Raw genomic sequence first — 21,414 nt, 5'->3', positions numbered from 1 at the left:
TAAATTAAAAAAATTGACCATATTTATTACAAACTATCGTTAAAGCAAAAATATTTATTTAAATTAATAATATGTATAATAATTTTAATAAAAGTTTTAAAAAGTATTTTTGAATAAAAATTATTATGACTTTTCAGCATTTAGCGATTATGTGTAGGTTATTAATTAAGAAAAAAATATGTGAGGAAGCATTCGATGAAATGCATGAAATTAGTGGTAATTACATAGCTTAATAATTATTTTAAAGTATTTGAAGTTAAAAATATTAATTTATTGAACTTATTGAATGATAAGTTTAATAAATTATTATATAAATTTTAAAAATATTTTTTTAATAAATTAAACAGTTTTTAATCCATCCATAACATACGTTCATCATATTTAAAATTTGTAAATATTTTAAAAAAAATTATATTGTTTTATGAATAATAATAATAATTATACTAATGCTTGTCCTTCACAAAATTCTTCTTCGTGCAATAAATTACCGATAGCAGGTTTATATTCAAATTTTTAGATATTTTTTAAAAAATGATAATGGAAAGTAATTTATTTTATAAAATTATGCTAATTATTCAATGTAAAATTTTTAAGGACATTATGATCAAATCGTTAAGACTCCAACGGTCATAGTATTGGTTGGATTGCCTGCTAGAGGGAAAACATATGTATCGCGTAAATTAACTCGCTATTTGAATTGGATTGGGATAAAAACAGAAGGTAAATTTTTTATTATTTTATTCATGCATTAAAATATACTCACTTTATAACCATAAAAGTATTCTCTCTAATCTACCCATTCCATAGACTAATATAAGTCTATGAGCTAGCCACTAGTTAAATTTATATATTATAAAATCCAGGCGTGTATGCAGGAATTTGGTCTGGGGAGGGATAATAAAATTTTTTAAGAAATATTGTTTTTTAAAAATATCAAGCATAAATTTATTAGGACTAATAACTATTTCTAATACACAATTTTAAATTAATGTAAAGAATCACTTAAATGACTCAAAATAAAAATTTGAATTTTTTGAGCCTTTACACAAAAAGTTTCTTAGGAATAATTGCATTTTGTATGTTATATATTTACAATGTAAAATCCAATCTTCGTTGTGATTGAGCTAATTTTTTAATTATCTCAACCTTGCTTGTCGTCAAATGCCTATGAATATTCAAAAGATTCAAACCTTTCAATCTACTTTCAGATGTTGTACTTCTTGGTATGTTTTTCAGAGACCTGCAGGCCCGGCCCGTGGGCCAAACAGTATTTTAATTTTTTAAATATACCCGGGCTGGGCCCAAATTTTTTTTAAAAAACCCAAGCCGGGCCTGAATTATTTTAAAAAAACACCCAATCCGGGCTGTATTTTTTAAAACAGCCTATATTTGAAATCGTTATTATTAGCTATAAAAATCAAAAATAAATAATTTATTTTTTAAAAATCCGGACCGGGGCTGAAAATTTTATTTTAAAAAAAGCCGGGCTGGGCCTGAGAATTTTTTAAAAAAAGCCGAGTCGGGCCGAAAATTTTTTAAAAAAAAAGCCGAGCCGGGCCTGAATTTTTTTAAAAAAAACAGGTTGGGCTATAAAAATTCTTTAAAAAAAATCGGGCTGTGCCCTGCAAATGGTACTTCTGCAGGCCTCTGTTATTTTTCTTAAAAAAGAGAATATTGGGAATTTAATCTATAATGTGTTGAAATAATGCAGAGCATCCATAGCATTTTTTAGGACTATATCAACCATAGTTAATCTTATAAACATAGTTATTCAGCTAATAAGGCATCAAACAAATATTATTTTTTTCTATCACCATCTTAAAAAGGTTGGGAAGGCTTTTGTGGAAGTAATATTTGCAGATTAGTAAATGCTGCATGAAGAATTAAAAATTCATTTATTTGGGTTATAAATGTATCTGTATTTAAGATATACTCTTCTACTGATCTTATATTAATGTTTTAACGATGAGCTTGCCTTGCTACAAGTCGAGGGAGACAAATATTAAACACTTATAGCTCTGCTTTTGACTCAACAAAAAAATATGAAATTCTTCATCAACATTAGCCCTAATTTCCTTGAGTTCTGATAAAATGCTTTCCGCTATTCTCATCTTCTTAATCAAGTCAATGTCATGTTTTTGAAAAGTAATACTTAAAATAGTTGTATAATTAAATAATATATTCTAATGAGAAATAAAATTTGGAATAAGCATTGAATCCAATAATTTTCTTGCTTCTGAGGAAATATTTCTTTTAGACCATTGTGATATTTCAGTAATAGCAAATAATTGGCTCTTCTAACTCCTTAAAAGTTGTTACTGCTTGATGGCAGAGACTCTATCTCGTTGGACAAGGTTGCAATTTCTTTTTCCCTGTTGGACCAGAAGTTTCAGAAATAATTATTATTTGACTAGAAATTTGAAAATGGTAAAATATTACATAACTAAAAATTTGAAAATAATAAGTAAATATTACGCCGGAAAACTTGAAATCGAAATTAATTGATAAAATAACTTAGTAGATAAATGTGATAATAAATATAATTAAATATATATTTAATATGAGATACGAATAAATATTAACAAATATAAATTAATATAAACATTAATATTTTTGAAAAATATATCCGGCATCTGCATTTTTTTGCGGGGAAGTCTTCCTGCCCCACCCCCGCTGCGTACGCCAATGATAAAGTCTTATTTAAAAGAATGGTCTATGAATAAATTGGCTTTATCTTTTGGTTGTTAATTACAATTATATTATTTTTTCCTTTCACAGTCAGAGCTGCAGACACATAAAGACATTCTCTGCAAACCATACAGAGGAGATGCAGGGCATATAAGCTAAATTTTTTATATCTTTACAGATATATGGGCCTAAGAAGTCTTTTTTGAATATATCAGAATCATATTGAACCTTTTTTTGAGAAAAAATAGATTGAACTTTTTAAAATAATAAAATATATTATTTCTTTGGCATGTCTTTACCTTTGTTTAGCAAAAATTATTTAAATAAAGATATTTTGAATTTGATTTTATAATAGTTTAAAATAAAATGTTCAAGGTCATTATTACAGGTTGATTTTAATTAATTATATATTTTTAGAATTAGAGAGATTAATGATTTACTTGTTTCTAAAAAAAGGAATATTTGCTCTCTTCTAACAAGAACCTGACTAGAACATTTTAGAATCAAAATGCCTTATTTCTTGACAAGCAATTTTTTTAAAAAAAAATGAATTAATTAATTTTTAGAATCTGAGCTTGTAAATCTAGTTTGAATCCTATCTAATCAAACTCGATCAGATTCTAATCTAGATTTGAAAATTTATTTTCAGCTAGAATTGCACCTTTATAAAATTTTAAATTATTTTGCTATCTTTATATAGATGATATTTTTAAGAATAATACACAAAATTGGGTTAATATTGCAGTCTTTTAAAAAAACAAATTTGGATTGGATAGTACCGAACCTATTTTCTAAATTAAAATTTCAGATTAGGCTTGAATCTTTGATACACAAAATAAAAACATCTTGAATCAGATGGTTCAGACAAATTTTTTTTTTATCACAGATTGGTTGCGACTTAAAAAAATAGGTCATCGGGGTTCTATTAAAATGTATTTTCAATACGAATCAGACACAGTTATAATGTTAAAATGCCTTCTCAATGAATTATTACATTTAATCTTATTGCTGCGATAATTATAATGCCAAATTTTAGCATTAATATTTTTTTTTCCCAGCAATGAGCAATAAAAAAAAATTTTTATGTTTGTTAAATTTTTAAAAAAAATGCGTTTGAATTCGCGTTTTTTTATCATTAAAATATTATGAATTTATAATTTTAAAAAAAAAGTATATTATATAAAAAAAAATAAGTTTAATCTTATATATCGTTCATCAATGACGGCTTAGAAAAAAAAATTTTTAGATTAAAATATGGATATTATATAAAGTTCTTGTTTTGTTTAATTTAGCATATAACATCATTTATATACCAAAAAAAACACATGTGAAAGAAGGAATTGGGAACGAGGTTACGATTTACAACCGGCTGAAAATTAACATAGATTTCAAAATTTTTATTCCACGCTCTTATAACGTAGTGCGTTATATACATTTTTATCAGTCTAATCTGGACCCGGAACCTTTATAACCAGGTCATAATTTACGAACCGGAAATGAATTCTTATTTTTGTACAAGAACCGGAACTCCTTTTTTTAAAAAAAAATATTCGCAACAATGGCCTTGTCGATCAAACGATGCGCAAATTTGCATAATAGGTCATCTTTTAAACAGCTATGCTATCGTTTGAGAGACATCGCAACACGAGACCTTAGATAATATATTTTTAAAAAAACTAATTTGAGGTTTCATTCGCTAAATTTATGGAAAGCGGGAACAACGGTGATTTTAGAATGATTCTAATTAATATGATATGAAGCGTAATTTTAATTATTTCATTAAAAAAATGATAATAACTCAATTCGAGATTTTGAGGGAATTACAAGGGTTTCTTTAAAACACTTCCTTACCCTGAATTCACAATTAGATCGAATTCTCATGCGGAGAATACAGCATATTTTTTGTATTTAGCCGCGAATTCGCGCTACGCTAACCATGAATTCAGGGCTATACCTCTTCTTCATTTTCCCCCCAAAATACGAATATTTTTAATTTTTTTTTAGAAAAAAAGGTACAATAAATATGCCTATTTCTACGGCTATTTTTTTTTATATCTAAAATATTTGCATTTTTAATTTTTTTTAAATTTTAAATATAGTATTTACTTATCAATTTTTATTGATTTTTTTTTTAAATAGTAGACTCTGCAATCTCAGATATGTTAGGCTAGTGTCTCCGAAAAATCGAGTCGAATAATGAAATATTCGCGTTTGATTACGAATAACGGATAATTCGGTTATTTTTTTAAATAATTGTGATTAAAATTAAACTGTATTTTTAAAACCAATTTTTTTTTAAAAAAAAAGAACCATTTTTTCCTGCATAAAATTTTCCCTAATTATTTCTTCTTTTGGAGACACGTGATCAATTTTTTGTATTCGTATTTGTGCCTATGGAAGTTAGGTTTACTTGTTAGATCCAGAAGAACCCCTATTATTTGATTTCTTCTTGATTGCATAATCTTACAATTTATAAAATTCTTTTTTCAAAATAATTTTAAGCCTAATTTTATATAAAAAATAAAATAAAACCATTATTTATCCTTTTTTTAAAAAAAAGGTCAATATAATGTAAAATTAACATATAATTGTAACTAGGGCGGAGCCCTACACTCTAATAAATCCTCCATGTTATTATCCTTGCCATAATTATAAATTGAAGTATAGCTCGCAGTCGCAACGTTTAGAAACCTGGACTAAGAAAAAGATGGCCCTGATGACTCCCTAAAATGATGGAGAGACCTAGGTCATGTTTCCGGTTTTAAATCCTGTCAATTTAGCAGCCATAAACTTTAAGCGCAAAATAAAATATCTAAGAAATCCTACGACATTTAGAACACTAATTAATACACATAAATTGGAAATTTCAAAAATGGATTCTTGTTCCTGTTCGCCACGCTTCCGGTTTCCAAATTCTGATTTACTGCCATTAAAAAAATATATATACAAGAATTTTTAATCGAATTTTTTTTTAAACAAACAAAACGATATCTTTAGCGGAATAAATTATAATTAACGATTTTAATCGTAAAAATTTAAACTAACAATTTGTTTTGTTTGAAGAATCTTACATAAATATTTAATTTGTTTTTTTTAGTGTATGTATATATATATACACTATTTGTAATATAATTTAATACAGTTTAATTTATTAATACATTTAATACACGTTCCATATCTAATTAAATATTCAACAAATATTTTTTTTTATAAAAAAAAAAAGTAAACTTTGATGAGTAAGGTTAAATTTAAAAATGGACGTTATTTTTGTTATGTCATTATAACTTTCTGGATCTGACGGGAGGGTTACCCTATTTCCGGAACCCTAACCCTGATTCGCGGTTAGCCCAAAATTATGATTTGGTCATTTCTAGAAACAATTTTTTGCCTTAAAAAAGGCAATCAAAATCCCGAATGTATTTCATTTAAAAAAAAAAAATACTGTCGATTTATAACATGTGGGGATATCTCAGTTTTCGTAGGCCGGCCACATGTCTCCGAAATATCTCGCAAACGCCATTTTAAAGATTGATTGGTTTTTCTCTTTATGAAAGCTGATAAGGTCTTAGGTCGTGTTCTAGTTCGGCATATTTCTGAACAGCCTTTTGTTTTAACCGCCTACATAGTCCGTCATTCTTAAAATAGTCTTTAAAATAAAGGAAGAAAGCGGTTATAGAGATTTACTTAACGGACCACGCGCCTATTTGATCTTACTAACTTAAAACAAATCAAAAAAAAATAGGGTATTAAAAAAAATCTCTTACGCCTGCCTGGGTCTAAAAACGGAGAAAAATTTTTAAAAAAAATAAGACGAACCAGAGCACGCCTTATGAGGTTGATAAAGTCTTAATTATTATCCAGATATAACATATAATATTTATTATATCGCGAAATATATGATTATAAAGTAAATTTACTTTAAAAAAATACAATTTTGTAAGGCTTCATCCTTCAACCCCGACTATTGGGTTTATCAAAATCTCATAAATAATTTTAAAAAATATAAGAAAGAAGGTGAGTTAATTTAAAAAAAAAAAAAGAATGAATTTTAAATTCAAAATTAAATATTATTATAACCTAGGGACAAAAGATATAAATTATACAATATATAAAGATAAGTTAAAATATATTGCCAAAACAATTCGAAGTTATACCACACCTTTTTTCGGTATTTATAGCAGGAACTTGTAAAGGGTCGAAACTTCAGGTTCGGCCTGGTTAAATTTAATTTTACATATTTTATATTTTTGATAATTTTTGGCCTTGCCTAGAATTGGGTTAAATAGTTTTGTTAAAAGCCTCGATTTGAGCCTATTTTTTAAAAAAGGCGAACTCGATAAAAAATACGTCCTAAACCTTGAAATTTCTTTAATAGAAATTCAAACCTTTGTAACCATCTATGAGCAAGATCTTCGGGCTTGCGTAATATTTTTGCTGGATAAAATATTGAGTTAGCCGTTTTTTAAAAAAATCGGCTTAAATCGAAGCCGTTTAACAACACTAGCGGTAAATAAATATTAATCATTTATTATGAGATTCTTCAATTGATTGATATCGGCGCCGCCCGAATTTTTAATTATTTTAAAACATGGTCATTTTGGGAACCGAGCTTACGGGCATCTGATTTATATAATGGAAGGAAGGAAAGAAAGGAAGAAAGAGAGAAAGGTGTTTCCACTTATATCGTTATTATTAGTGTTGTTAAACGGCTCTGAGCCGATTTTTAAAAACGGCTTACTCGATAAGCCAGAAAAATATTGCCAAAGCCTCGAGATTTATTCCTAGACTTTTCTTCCTTCTACAGCAAAATCTTCAGGTTCGCGTAATATTTTTCTGGATGAAATATTGAGTAAGCCGTTTTTAAAAATCGGCTCAAAACGAGCCGTTTAACAACACTAGTTATTATATCATCGAAAAGATTTGATTCTAATCGATATTAATCGGGTTAAATTTTATTAACGGTCGGATTTAAATACAATTTGAATTTTTTTTATTTTGGCGCGAAATTTTATTATCAATTATTTGATGCATCACGTTTGAAGTTTTCAATCTGGGAGACTACAGGAGAGGGATGGTAAGCTCCTACATTGGCAGCGAATTTTTCGACGAAAAAAACGTAGACGCTACGAATATTAGAAAGTGATTATTGATTGATTTATTTTATTTTTAAAAAGCTACTGTTATTTATAGTTAAATTTCAGATAGTATCTCGTTACATTTTGAGTTACTTTTATAAATAAGTATTTTTATTAAAACCATTATTTTAAATACAATTTTTGTCATTATTATATATTAATTTTGTTTATCAAATTTTAATACTAAGGGATTTCAAATGAAAATATAAATTGATTTAAATAAATAATAGCTGAAAAAAAATATAAAATTTAATTATTTATAAAAATTTGGGTCTAGCGGTATGCTTGTTTTTCTCTAAAAATAAACTTCCTTAGACTAAAAAAAGAAGCTATCTAGCCTTATTAGATTTGGTAAATCATTCAAATAAAGATAATAAATGAATTATATATATATTATTTATTTAACATATTTTAATAAGCAACTTAAAAATTGAATTAGTTACAATTCAAGTTATATTTCAATAAATGTAACTAGTTACCGTTACCCAGTTACATTCTTATAGACGAAAAATAATACTAGATCTAATATATCTTAACACAATTTTTCTTTAAAGTATAAAAAAAAAATTTTTGTATAAATTTTAAAAAAAAATTAATTTATCATTTTTCTTCTTTTTTTTGATAGTTAAATGTATACGATATCATGATGTCAGATTTTTATTTTTGTTTTATTGAGATCATTTTTAAATTATTTTAGTTAATATATTATATAAAGAAAGAAATGGGCATCTTTCTAAGCCTCGAGATTTCGATAATATATTACTAGACCTTTGTTCCTTCGGTGAACAAAATCTTCAGATTTGCGTAATATTTTTATGGATGAAATATTGAGTTAGCCGTTTTTAAAAATCGGCTCAAAACGAGCCATTTAATAACACTAATCTACTAAAATAAGATTTTAAATATAGCCTAAACTAAAATATTTCACCAAAAATTAACGTTTTTCTAATTCCTTATCTATAAATAACACTCTTATTTATTATTTATTTTTCTCTATATTATTTCATTTTTTTAAAAAATAAACTTATTTACTGGAAGCCGTCTCTTTTTGGCACTATATATATTCCTTTTCTGAACCATGGTAATATGAAATCAAAATACAGAAAATTTGTGACTTAGTGAAATGGAAATATATTTATAAAGATAAAAGAACAAATGAAGATTGATTAGCATGCGGAGAATTCTAGCAAAGGTTACAAATCACATTGAATCTCGTGTCCGAAATTTCGGACTCGGGGGAAAATTATAATTTGTTATAATTTTATATTAACTAGTTTAGTAGTAGCGAGATGAATCTCTAATAATACGATTGGAAGGAATCTAACTGGATTTAAAGGAGAATTTGAGTTAACTACTTTGAATTTAAATGACGGCCATTTAACTTTATTTGGATATTCATTCAAAGCCATGCAACACTTACAAAATTTCTTTTATCTAGTAAAAAAAATGGAGGAAAATAGCAAATATTTATAGCAATAATGTGTGACAAACCAAAACGAAATCGGAGTCGATACGATGGGCCAAATGATAGGCTGTTATGCGTGGCAAGAGAATAACCCCAACATGAAAACGTGCTGTTTTTTATAATATGATAGATATAAGTGCACTGAGTTCTTACATAATATGGATTTCCTTATTCCCAAATCATTATAAAAAGCTTGCGTAAATTTTTTTGGTACTTTTTAACAGATTCGGGCAAAGAATTGGCAGGGTTAAATGAATCGGGTTATACTAGACCAATAAATATCAACAACGAATCATAAAATATATTCAAATGAAAGAGCTCTACGTTATAAGCCCGTGTAAATAGGATAGAAAAAATAAAATACTATATAAAAATTGTAATCAATCTATTTGTTGTGAACATTTTTTTTTAAAAAATATTATATCCCATTTGTAAGGATTAATCACGTCCTACAAGATTATGGACATAATATGTGATGTTTTAATGCTCGCTAATGTGGAAATATATTGATTGAGAAACAAAAAATTCGTGTAAATTCTTCATATTATAAATTACAGGGCCAATTCGACAATGCTTGACCAGGTAAATTTTTCTGCTCAACAAAAGAGGGGGATAATATATATGATAAACGACCATTATTTTTACCTAATAAAAAAAATTATATAAAATCGATAATTTATCAATAATAAATGTTTGCACAAACGACAATAAAAAAAATATATTTTTGGGAAAAAAAAACAAGTTTATGCGCCAAAAACGCTCTGGAAGATCTCATAGTCACGTTGCAATCGGGGAAAGCGGAAATCGCCGTGAGTTGAATATTAAAATAAATTTAACAATCATTCGATTTAGCCAATTTTAAATTAAAATTTTTCGCCGAAAAAATATTTAGCATCCAGAGTTGGGCAGGTCCTTTTGAATAGGAATCTAGATACAGATATAGATTCTTTATATAAAAAAAATGGATCTTAGATACAGATACTAGTATCTTATTACAAATGTCAAAAAAGATAAGATACAAAAGGATCGTGTATCTTAGATATAAGTATTCGCGGTAGTGCCCAACTTTGGGTATGCCTCGAGATCTCGATTATACCTTTCTGCCATCTATGAGTAAAATCTCCAGGCACGCCTAATATTTTTGGGATAAAATATTGTGTAGGCCAATTATTTTAATCCAACCGTTTAACAACACTATTTGGGAAGGATAGTTTTCATATTTTTTTTTCCACCTTCTTTAAAATTTTTTAATTAGTTGAGTTAACTCTACATATCTTCCAATAAATTATATTATCATTTTTATATGGGACCTGGAAAAAAATTCCTTCTAAGCTCTTAATCCAATATTTGTAAGGTTTTTTTTTGTTGTAGTGAAATAATAAGTCTTATAAATAATTTTTTTTGTAGGTATTCGACGCCACCAACACGACCCGCGAACGCCGCAAGATGGTGTACGAAATATGCCACGATCAACACGGGTACAAAGTGTTTTTCATCGAATCCGTTTGCGAGGATGCCTCTATCATTGCTCAAAATATTTACGTTAGTGTCTTTTTTTTAAATTAAAATTAATTTCGTTTTCCTTGAAATGAAATGAATATTCCCTCAAAATTTTTCAGCCCTTTCCCCCACCTCTGTTTCCGGTTCCACTTTCACTCGTTGCTATCATTTATAATTTAAGAAATTAGGGATTTTGGGGATAGAAAAGAAGAAAGCTTCTATCCTCTTAGAAATAATCGCATTTTATCCAGGAAAATATAATATTTGGATTGTTATTGTTTTGATTTTACTCTTTCTTTATTTTGTAATATCATACATCTTAGTCCAAATTAGAAAAAAAAATATACTAAAAAAAGAATAATTAATTATCACGTTGTCAGGCATTCATTGTTTAAATGGTATGTCTTGTTTGGGTTTATTCTAAAGAAATAAACTTGAAATTAAATATCATTAATTTAATATAATACTTGTAACATTTTGAAAAATTATAATAAGAATTGGAAGATTAAAATCGTTGTCAAATAAAGAAAGGTTAAAATAAAATGATACTAAATCAGACTAATATCCTCGATTATATATATACTTTTCTATATTTCATTTACATAATGTTTTACAAACAAACTGAAAAAATCTTGAACTTTCTTTAATTTGAATAATCATTCTTTTTTATTCCTCTTTCTTTAAATCATTTGCATTCGAAATTTAATTTCTTGAGTAGATTTGAATATCCTTCGGCTTTGTAATTTGGTTTAACAATTACAACACCCTTCCACTTAGATTAGTCCCACCATTCTGCGAGTAAGGCATGGTTCCCGATACATTCTTCTAGCTCCTTTAATTATATCTCGTTTTACTCCCACATTATCCTAGTCTTTGCTTGTTTCTAACGGTTTCTAGTAACTAATGACGGTAAACCACTGACGATAATTTGTCTGCTAGTAACGATGGTTTCCACGACTTCTTGTTCGATTTTTTATCCTATACTAAATTTTTGATAAGCAATTGGCTATAATTTGTCAACGATTAACGATAGCATCCTGGTCTTCTTGTCAATATATCCACTTTGCCTTAAGATCTCTTATACGATAATGATTTCTTGTATCTTTTGATCCAAAATAAAAATCCGATCTCTAATTGAGCTCGATTGCGGCATAAATTTTCTAATGACGAAAAGCCGTTTCTCTTTATGAAGATTTTTAGGTTAATCAACAACCTGATATTTTGCTAAATATTATCAACTTAAATAACAGTCAACCATATATCTTTAATAAAAATTTATAACGAATTTCTTTTAGCTACATCGATCACTTGTACGTATAACGATCTCTTGTGACGCATTCTTTTTAGCTAAACGACTAATTCTCCGAAATACGACCATTAATATTGATACCATTGTTTTATTGCTCTCATTCTTTGTCTTAGTGTCGATAGTCATCTCATACATCCCCTTCCCCCTTTATTTAGAATCTCTTTTCAGAGTTAATTAGACTGACTTTTGATCTTCTAAAGCCTGGATCAATCGCTGTAAGGCACCTCTGTACCAATATGGTATTGATATTTATATTGCTGAGGCTAGTGGGAGAGTTAATTAGACTGAATTGTTGAAATTGCCCTGTCTCCACTCTCTAACATCATTGTTTTGTATGATTCTTCTTAAATCTTATTCATGATTCAAAATAAAAATCCGATCTCAAATTGAGCTCGATTGCGGCATAAATTTTCTAATGACGAAAAGCCGATTCTCTCTATGAAGATTTTTTGGTTAATCTACAACCTAATATACTAATTCACATTAATCCTTGAGGCTTTTTTATCTCTCGCAGCCCTTAAAATAAAAGTTAAACGTAAATTTTCAATAAGAATTTAATCAACTATTTCCTAACAATAAAGTTATATTCTAATCTTATTCACCGAATTTTTTAATTATTATATCTCAGCAACCTATTAGTTAAATATTAACTTTCGCAATTTATGTTTCTATTTCTTTGTCAAAGTTATTTCTAGTGATCACTTGATAATAATTCTAAAATCTAAAATATCATAGTCTTTATTAGTTTCAAAATTCCATTGGTTTTTAGTTTACCAGTAACTTCTAAATATAAAATTCCTAATTATCACCTTTAAATAACTAAACACAATTATCTCTATTACTATGAATGTTACCTTTGTCTTTAATTTTAGATTTTATATTCCTACATAAACATTAATCTTAACAACATAATTTTTCCTTTTCATCTTTATTTACATATTTTTCTTACGTTCTTCTGGAATTTTTTTTTGTATTAGAATACAGTTTGACACATCTCCTTGTTGTCCCACCGGTCACAGACTGAAGGTTGTAAAGGGCCGGTCTCCTCCGCTCTCCAACACCATTGTCACAACGACAAGTTTTTCATTGTGCATCAAAACTCTTTTCAATTTTCTTATAACTAATCATAACTATTCAAATATAATCTTTTTATCACGCGTTATAACAATAAATCCACAAAAATTCTTTATGCAAATTACATATAAAGTACAACAAAATCCAAAAGAAATCTTTATGCAAATTAAATCTAACATTTACAACAATACTTAAAATATGATTGTATCTGAAAATATATCGATTATTCTATGCCCGATACAGCTCAAAAAATATAGCTGGATAATTATGATAGACCTAGATATTTTAAAAAAGTATCTAGATAGCATTTATCTATCCTTTTAAATGTATCTAAATTGGATTATGAATGAGTTAAACGGAATATATGTTAGGTGATTAGTTCTTTGGTGTTCATTAATTCTTGAGTATTACATTTTATTCTTTCCTTTGTTTGCATAGGTGTTAAAGTTTAATCGCTAAAATATGATATATTTGTATATAAGTTTTTTTAAAAAAAATTATATTAATCTCAAGGATGTTAAAGTAGGCAGTCCCGACTACAAACTAATGTCTCCCGAAGACGCTGTCAAAGACTTTTTGCAAAGGATAGAACATTACAGGTATTTTGAAATTTCCATATATCATGAAAACGTTTTATATAATTTTAATTTTTAAAACAAACATTATACGAAATATTATAGGGCTCATTACGAACCTCTCGACGAGGTCCACGACAAATCTTTTTCTTTCATCAAAATCTACAACGTCGGCGAAAAATTCTTGGTCAACAACGTCAAAGGTTTTCTTTCATACTTTGGCTCATATTGTTTATGTGTGTGTGGTTACCTTAAGTTAGAGCTGTTTGGTCTGCTTTCATAGTTTATTAACTAACCACCATCTTGGATCTTATGCTAGCCAAGAATCCTTTTTCAACCTATCTAGGACGAACAGAAATAATTTGAGAAATTTTTGTTGTAGATTTTAACCATTATTTAAATATATACATTTATTTTTTTAAATTTATTCGCAGACCACATTCAAAGCCGCATTGTGTATTACCTTATGAATGCCCAAGTACGATACCGAACAATTTACCTAACGAGACATGGTGAAAGCTTGGATAATGTGATAGGGAAAATTGGCGGTGATTCAGACCTGTCCCCTAGAGGGGTTAAAGTTAGGGTTTATTTTTCATTACCTAAATATGGGCGTACTCTAATACATATATGTGCAAATCGAATTGCTTTATTTTAACATTTGCACAATTGATAATATTTATATTAGATTGTTTTTATAAATTAAAACGCAATCGGTAAAATATTCTTTAAAAAATTGACTTTTGTTATTTATTTAACATAATCTGGCTGACATAAAAATTGTTTTAACCAAATGTCTTTAATTTATTGTAATCAAGTTCCCTAACTATGGGGGAGGGGTCACTTTGTGGCACTCCATTTTAGTTACCCATATAAACAATTTACATTAAATTTTATGAAAACCTATGGCCAAAAATACTTTTTTGCACTTTTTTTCAAAACCATTTTACGATTACATATTACTTTCCCATCCCATTCCTCCAAACTTTCCAAAATCAAAAAGTTTGCCCAAGAATTAGCTTCCTACTTTGACATTGAACTCCGTAACGCAAGCGACTTCAAAGTCTGGACCAGTCAATTTAAAAGGACCAAACAAACTGCTCAACCACTCTTACATTGCAAAAACATCAAAACCCTCGCCCTCGAGCAATGGAAGGCCCTCAACGAAATCGACGCTGTACTTTTATAAAATACTATATTATATTTATATTTATTTGAGAATTCCACATTAAACAACCTAAGATAAATTTGTTTCAACCACAACCCTAAGCTCTAGCTCTGTGCAAGCCGGCCATATGCCAGGCTCTGTTCATACTTTAAAAAAAAAATCTGGCCGGGTTTAAGAATGTTTTTACTTCTTTAAAACAATTAGAATTTCACTGGGTTGGATAAATTAATTAGTGATATTAATCTATATAACTTTATATAAAATACGTTTACCTTTGAGTGGTAAGGTTAGAAAAAAAATAAGGCCAGGGGTTGGGTGCCTCATAGCTTGCCCTCATATAAATATCATTCAAATTTCTAATTAAGTGGTAATATTTTCTTTTATTTATTTAAATTAATTATGACAAATAATTTATTATTTTTGTGAAGAACGTCAAATTTAACAAAATTTCCTTTAATTTTTTTTTACTATAATATAAGATAGGCAATAATTTTTAATTTACTAATGAGAGCTGTACCAAGTAGCGTCGTTAGGAAGGGGTGCATAAGGACTTGAGCGCTCTGGTACTTTGAAGTACCTTCAAAATTATTGAATTTTTAAGATATTTTTTTGATTTAGGTAGAATAAATTTTATGTGTGCTCAAATGTTTGTATAATATATTCCTTGTGAATTGTAATAATTTTAAAAAAATTTAACGGATTTTTTTTGGTTATTTTAATGGGTTTTTTTACCCCTAGAATTATCTCCTTTTTATAAATTTTTGGAATTGTTAAAAAATGAGCCACCAGTTGAAAAAGCTAGCGCCATTGACTATACTCTATATAATAATCCACAATCTTTCATCTTGCGCGAAATTGTGATCAGATAGATCGATCAGATTTTCGGACTAAGTCCCATACGCAAATAAAAACCTTTAAAAATGTTTTTTTTAATTTTAAAATATTGTGTCACTTAGAAATTAAGAAACTGTTCTCTACAGTGCTGTAAAAGTTACGTAAAAATATCATGATAACCCTTCAATTATTTTAAAAAAAAATTCATAGACTTAATACCGCAAATACCATATCTATGAGAGAGGGGGGAGGTGACATTTATCCCTCTATAAATGTAGGGTTTCCAAACGGATTCATTCTTACAATTCAAGATATATTTAATAACTCGTGATTCTTTAAATTAAAACCCATTTTTTCCTAATTAACAGGGCGTGTGCGAAGAAATGACCTACTCAGAAATCCACACCAAATTCCCAAGCGAATTCGCCTATCGCGACTTGAACAAATACGCGTACCGCTACCCCATGGGGGAGTCATACGAAGATCTCGTGGGTAGACTAGAACCCGTGATTATGGAACTGGAAAAACAGAGTATCGTGTTGGTCATAGCCCATCAGGCTGTACTTCGTTGCTTGCTGGCTTACTTTTGCGACAGGAATCGAGGTTTGGAATTTTAAATTTTGACATGAGCTTTAAAGGTAGATTAAGGTAGTAGTTTTTAACTAGATTTAAAAATCTTCAATGTAATATAGTTCTTTGGGTGAATTATAGTACCTCCCAATAAAAACATTTTTGAAATTAAAAAACATTCTAGAATATTTTGGGGGAATTGATAACCATATATGCTAGAACTTTGTGATAATTATTAATTTCCGATCATAAAGATTGTTAAATAATTATGTCGCCATTTAAGATTTGTTACCTTAGTCTTTAACTTTTGCTATATCTGTCCAAGTTTGTGATATTTGGAAGAGAATATAAAGAGAACTGGGGTCATAAAATACTAGGCACAATAATGCGATATTATTTGCCAGGGTATAATTTTTTTGATTTAAATCAATTTTTTTTTTAAAAGGTTCATTTTTATATATACCAAAGCGGTAAACGTCATTTTTACACCTTCTTAATTATATAATATCAAAAGGAATACCTTATAATTTTTATTTTAAATACATGAAAAAGTAAGTCTTATAAAATATAAGAAAATTAAATTTACAATATGAAAAGGATAAATCTTATAAAAGATGAAAATAATTTTTATTGCGACGTTACAATCGTAGTTACGGATAATGCCCAAAACATGTTGAGGATGGGGAATACGATTAGTGAAAATTGTTATTTTTTGGAGATAAATTAACTTATAGATGCGATGCGCTTTTCATATTTTCATACATATAGCCTATACTAACTATTTAGTTAGAGGTAAAAAAATGTAAAGGAACAAATGTTAAATATTTTGGGCAGAGAGAACACACTGACAGATAGTGTAATAATAAAATATGCCTAAAAGTAATAAATAACTGCCCCAAAAAGGATATTAAGATCAACATAATTCTTGAATATATTGAGAAAAAAAAAATTCATCGAACTTATCAGATTGTGTCGAAAAATGACCGTAACACTTGTTAAATAATTAAATGACAAAACAAATAAAGGTCTAGTAAATTGATGTTCCTTTCATAATAAATTATGTTTAAAATCTTAGTGGAGATCCTATTTTACTAGTGATAATACGGAAATAATCCTAAGCTGCCACACCTAAGAGGTTCTTCAAATTTTGGCCTAGTTCAATTCAAATTTTGAATAAAGTTTTAAACTAGAAAAGGCTGGAATATCAGTAATTTTATTAATATATTAATGATATAATCTTATATATTTAATTTGGGTAACTAGCGGTATCTCGGGGAAATTTTTCATCTTTTTTTATAAATTTATTTTTTATTTATTTTTAATTTATTTTTATTTATTGTTGTTATTTTTAATTATAGCTTTTTTAAAAGACTATAATTAAAATATTATAATGGAATATCGGTAACCGGTATCTCGGGGAAATTTTCGATATTATTATTTTTTTTATTGTTTTTTTTTAAATATTTTTTTTATTAATTTTTTTTATTTTTATTTATTTTTTTTATTAATAAATAAAAAAATAGATAAAACTAGATATTCATAATATACTAGAGAATTAAGATTTTTTCTTGAAATTTTCAATTATTTAAGATTCTATTTAAGATTTATTCTTAAAATTTTCAATTATTTAAGATTCATTTAAAATTTTTCAAATACTAGATATTTAAGATTTTTTTCTTAAAATTTAAATTTTCTGAAACTATATAATCATAATATACTAGAGAATTAAGATTTTTTCTTGAAATTTTCAATTATTTAAGATTCATTCTAAAAATTTTCAATTTAATTTAAAATTTTGAATCAAATACTAAATAAAGATAAAAATATAATCATAATATACTAAAGAATTAAGATTTTTTCTTGAAATTTTCAATCAAATTCTAGATAAATAACCAATTTATTTGAATAAACACTGATAATATAGTTATATGTATAATTTTTTTTCTTAAAATTTTCAATCAAATTCTAGATAATTAACCAATTTATTTCAATAAACAATGATATTATAGATATATATAATTTAAGGAAAAACAAAAATAGTTTTAACATATTTATATCATTTAAAAATTTAATTAATTTATTTAAATTGGACATATTTTTAATTTTGCGAAAATAACTGTATTGACATATATACAAATGAGTTGAAGATTTTTTTCCATTTCTGGGTATGCTTGCCTTAAGATCGCTTCAGAAACGCTCAATGCGTTGAGTATGGGTTGATATATCATTAGGGTCTACAAAATTTTGACTGTGATTCACTGAGTAATGGTCATAGCCATTTTCATTTAGATTGTTATAACTTAACAAATATTAAATTTTAAGATTTATCAATATTTAAATTACCCCTTCCATTTGTCCGTCATTATAGTTGAATCAGTATGGACATGTTTGCTAATTATACCTAGAAGGGTATCTTTATCTCTTTTTTCTGTATGAGAAATAAAAAAATTCCCATCATTTCTTGAAATTCCTCCTACAACCCAAATGGCATTAGATTTTAGAATCCTCCCTGTGTTATTTTTCCTTTTAAAAATATGGGATTCATCTATTTCAATCACATGCCCAGGGCCCCCTATTTTGTCAAAATTAATTGCCTGTGTATGGCAGCAAATCTTTCTAAATATAGCATACCTAAAAAATACTTATTGACAAATTTTACAAATAAATATATACCTTTTTCCAATGGTACATTGTGCTAACTCTATTAAAGGAAGGCTGTCAGATATTGACGTCAAGGACACAAAAAAATATATTAGATGTATAAATTTGTTAACAGGGATATTAACATTTTCAAATATAGAGCCTAATTAATAAAATAAATTTATAAAATAATATATTGTTAAACCCTTCCATATAGAATTGCTGCTTGTAAGAACCATAGCTTTTTTAAAAGACCACGAACTTCTAGATAATCACACGTGTTGTAATAATAATATGATAATGTAGAGAAATGCAGCATCTTATAGAGTAAGATGCAAAATATGTACAAGCAGCAATTCTATATGGAAGGGTTTAACAATATATTATTTTTTAAATTTATTTTATTAATTAGGCTCTATATTTGAAAATGTTAATATCCCTGTTAACAAATTTATACATCTAATATATCTTTTTGTGTCCTTGACGTCAATATCCGACAGCCTTCCTTTAATAGAGTTAGCACAATGTACCATTGGAAAATGGTATATATTTATTTGTAAAATTTGTCAATAAGTATTTTTTAGGTATGCTATATTTAGAAAGATTTGCTGCCATACACAGGCAATTAATTTTGACAAAATAGGGGGCCCTGGGCATGTGATTGAAATAGATGAATCCCATATTTTTAAAAGGAAAAATAAAACAGGGAGGATTCTAAAATCTAATGCCATTTGGGTTGTAGGAGAAATTTCAAGAAATGATGGGAATTTTTTTATTTCTCATACAGAAAAAAGAGATAAAGATACCCTTCTGGGTATAATCAGCAAACATGTCCATACTGATTCAACTATAATGATGGACAAATAGAAGGGGTAATTTAAATATTGATAAATCTTAAAATTTAATATTTGTTAAGTTATAACAATCTAAATGAAAATGGCTATGACCATTACTCAGTGAATCACAGTCAAAATTTTGTAGACCCTAATGATATATCAACCCATACTCAACGCATTGAGCGTTTATGGAGGGATCTTAAGGCAAGCATACCCAGAAATGGAAAAAAATCTTCAACTCATTTGTATATATGTCAATACAGTTATTTTCGCAAAATTAAAAATATGTCCAATTTAAATAAATTAATTAAATTTTTAAATGATATAAATATGTATAAAACTATTTTTGTTTTTCCTTAAAATTATATATATCTATATTATCATTGTTTATTGAAATAAATTGGTTAATTATCTAGAATTTGATTGAAAATTTTAAGAAAAAAAATTATATATATAACTATATTATCAGTGTTTATTCAAATAAATTGGTTATTTATCTAGAATTTGATTGAAAATTTCAAGAAAAAATCTTAATTCTCTAGTATATTATGATTATATTTTTATCTTAAATATTTAGTATTTGATTCAAAATTTTAAATTAAATTGAAAATTTTTAGAATGAATCTTAAATAATTGAAAATTTCAAGAAAAAATCTTAATTCTCTAGTATATTATGAATATCTAGTTTTATCTATTTTTTTATAAAAAAAATAATAATATCGAAAATTTCCCCGAGATACCGTTAGTTACCCACTTATTAAATTGCTAAAATAAATTGATATTCATAAGATATTGGTTCTAAAATGTGAAATCATTAGTAAACTAATTTTTGATTATTATAAAAAATTTTTGATTTATCAATGATTTTAAATCGTCTTATTTCCTGTGATAAACACTAGAAACTTTGTTTTGATAGGAATATCTTATTGATTTTTAATTTTTCTTAAGCTTCAAACAAACGTAACACGTTTTTTTAGATGAATTACCTTATATAAAGGTTCCGTTACACGTTGTGATAAAATTAACCCCAATAGCATACGGTTGCACTAAAGAAGATATTATTATATCCGTCCCAGCCGTTGACACACACCGAGACAGGCCAAAGGTTTAAATTATAACCGATTTTATGTTATGATTATTATAATTTCTATTTATGAAATAATTTTTATTTAATCACAATATTTCCTTGTATTATAGAAAATTAGTATACCACCAGAGAATGTTACAAATAACAATGGTATCTGCATAACGAAAACTTAACATTTCTTATTTTACTATGGTAATTTTATTTTTAATTTCTCTAGTATTTTTAATATACACAAAATATATTTGATTTAGTTCTAGTCACAAATCAAGATTATTGCTCTCAAAAAAATATTACGTCCAAATCTCCAATCATATCCATCAATATTAAATAATTATTATGTTGCAAAATATCGTTTTATACTTCTTAACCTGTGTTATACATAAAATCATATATTTTTTTTACGAAAATTATTTCTTCGATTTTATTTTTACATAAATGATTTTTACATGATTATAAATAAAATGCTTTTTTATTAAATAACACCGAATACTCTTGAGAAATAGGGGAAAAAATATCGCCATATAATATTATCT

At 27.1% G+C, this 21,414-nt stretch overlaps 1 protein-coding gene across 4 annotated transcripts; it reads left to right on the top strand.

The window, feature by feature from the left end:
- The first annotated feature begins 356 nt into the window (after window positions 1-356).
- On the top strand, window positions 357-21,289 carry LOC135924589 (6-phosphofructo-2-kinase/fructose-2,6-bisphosphatase 2-like). 4 transcript variants are annotated; one of them, XM_065459664.1, is made up of 13 exons: window positions 357-497; window positions 595-720; window positions 7,731-7,827; window positions 10,031-10,097; window positions 10,696-10,830; window positions 13,685-13,770; window positions 13,852-13,949; window positions 14,181-14,320; window positions 14,750-14,923; window positions 16,117-16,351; window positions 20,772-20,899; window positions 20,992-21,073; window positions 21,133-21,289. In XM_065459664.1, exons 1-12 carry the CDS (start codon window positions 422-424, stop codon window positions 21,052-21,054), a joined length of 1,425 nt encoding a protein of 474 aa, XP_065315736.1. In that variant the 5' UTR covers window positions 357-421; the 3' UTR covers window positions 21,055-21,073; window positions 21,133-21,289. The 4 variants fall into 4 exon arrangements, with proteins under 4 accessions (XP_065315736.1, XP_065315735.1, XP_065315734.1 ...); XM_065459663.1 differs by having other exon boundaries at window positions 14,181-14,326; window positions 21,133-21,287; XM_065459662.1 differs by having other exon boundaries at window positions 14,181-14,332; window positions 21,133-21,287.
- Window positions 21,290-21,414: the final 125 nt, after the last annotated feature.

This window comes from Gordionus sp. m RMFG-2023, chromosome 2, assembly GCF_954871325.1.
Source record: "Gordionus sp. m RMFG-2023 chromosome 2, tfGorSpeb1-WG-v2, whole genome shotgun sequence".
Classification (NCBI taxonomy): Eukaryota; Metazoa; Nematomorpha; class Gordioida; order Chordodea; family Parachordodidae; genus Gordionus; species Gordionus sp. m RMFG-2023.
The sequence above is the reverse complement of the archived record's forward strand: the minus strand, read 5'-3'. Positions and strand labels throughout refer to the sequence as shown.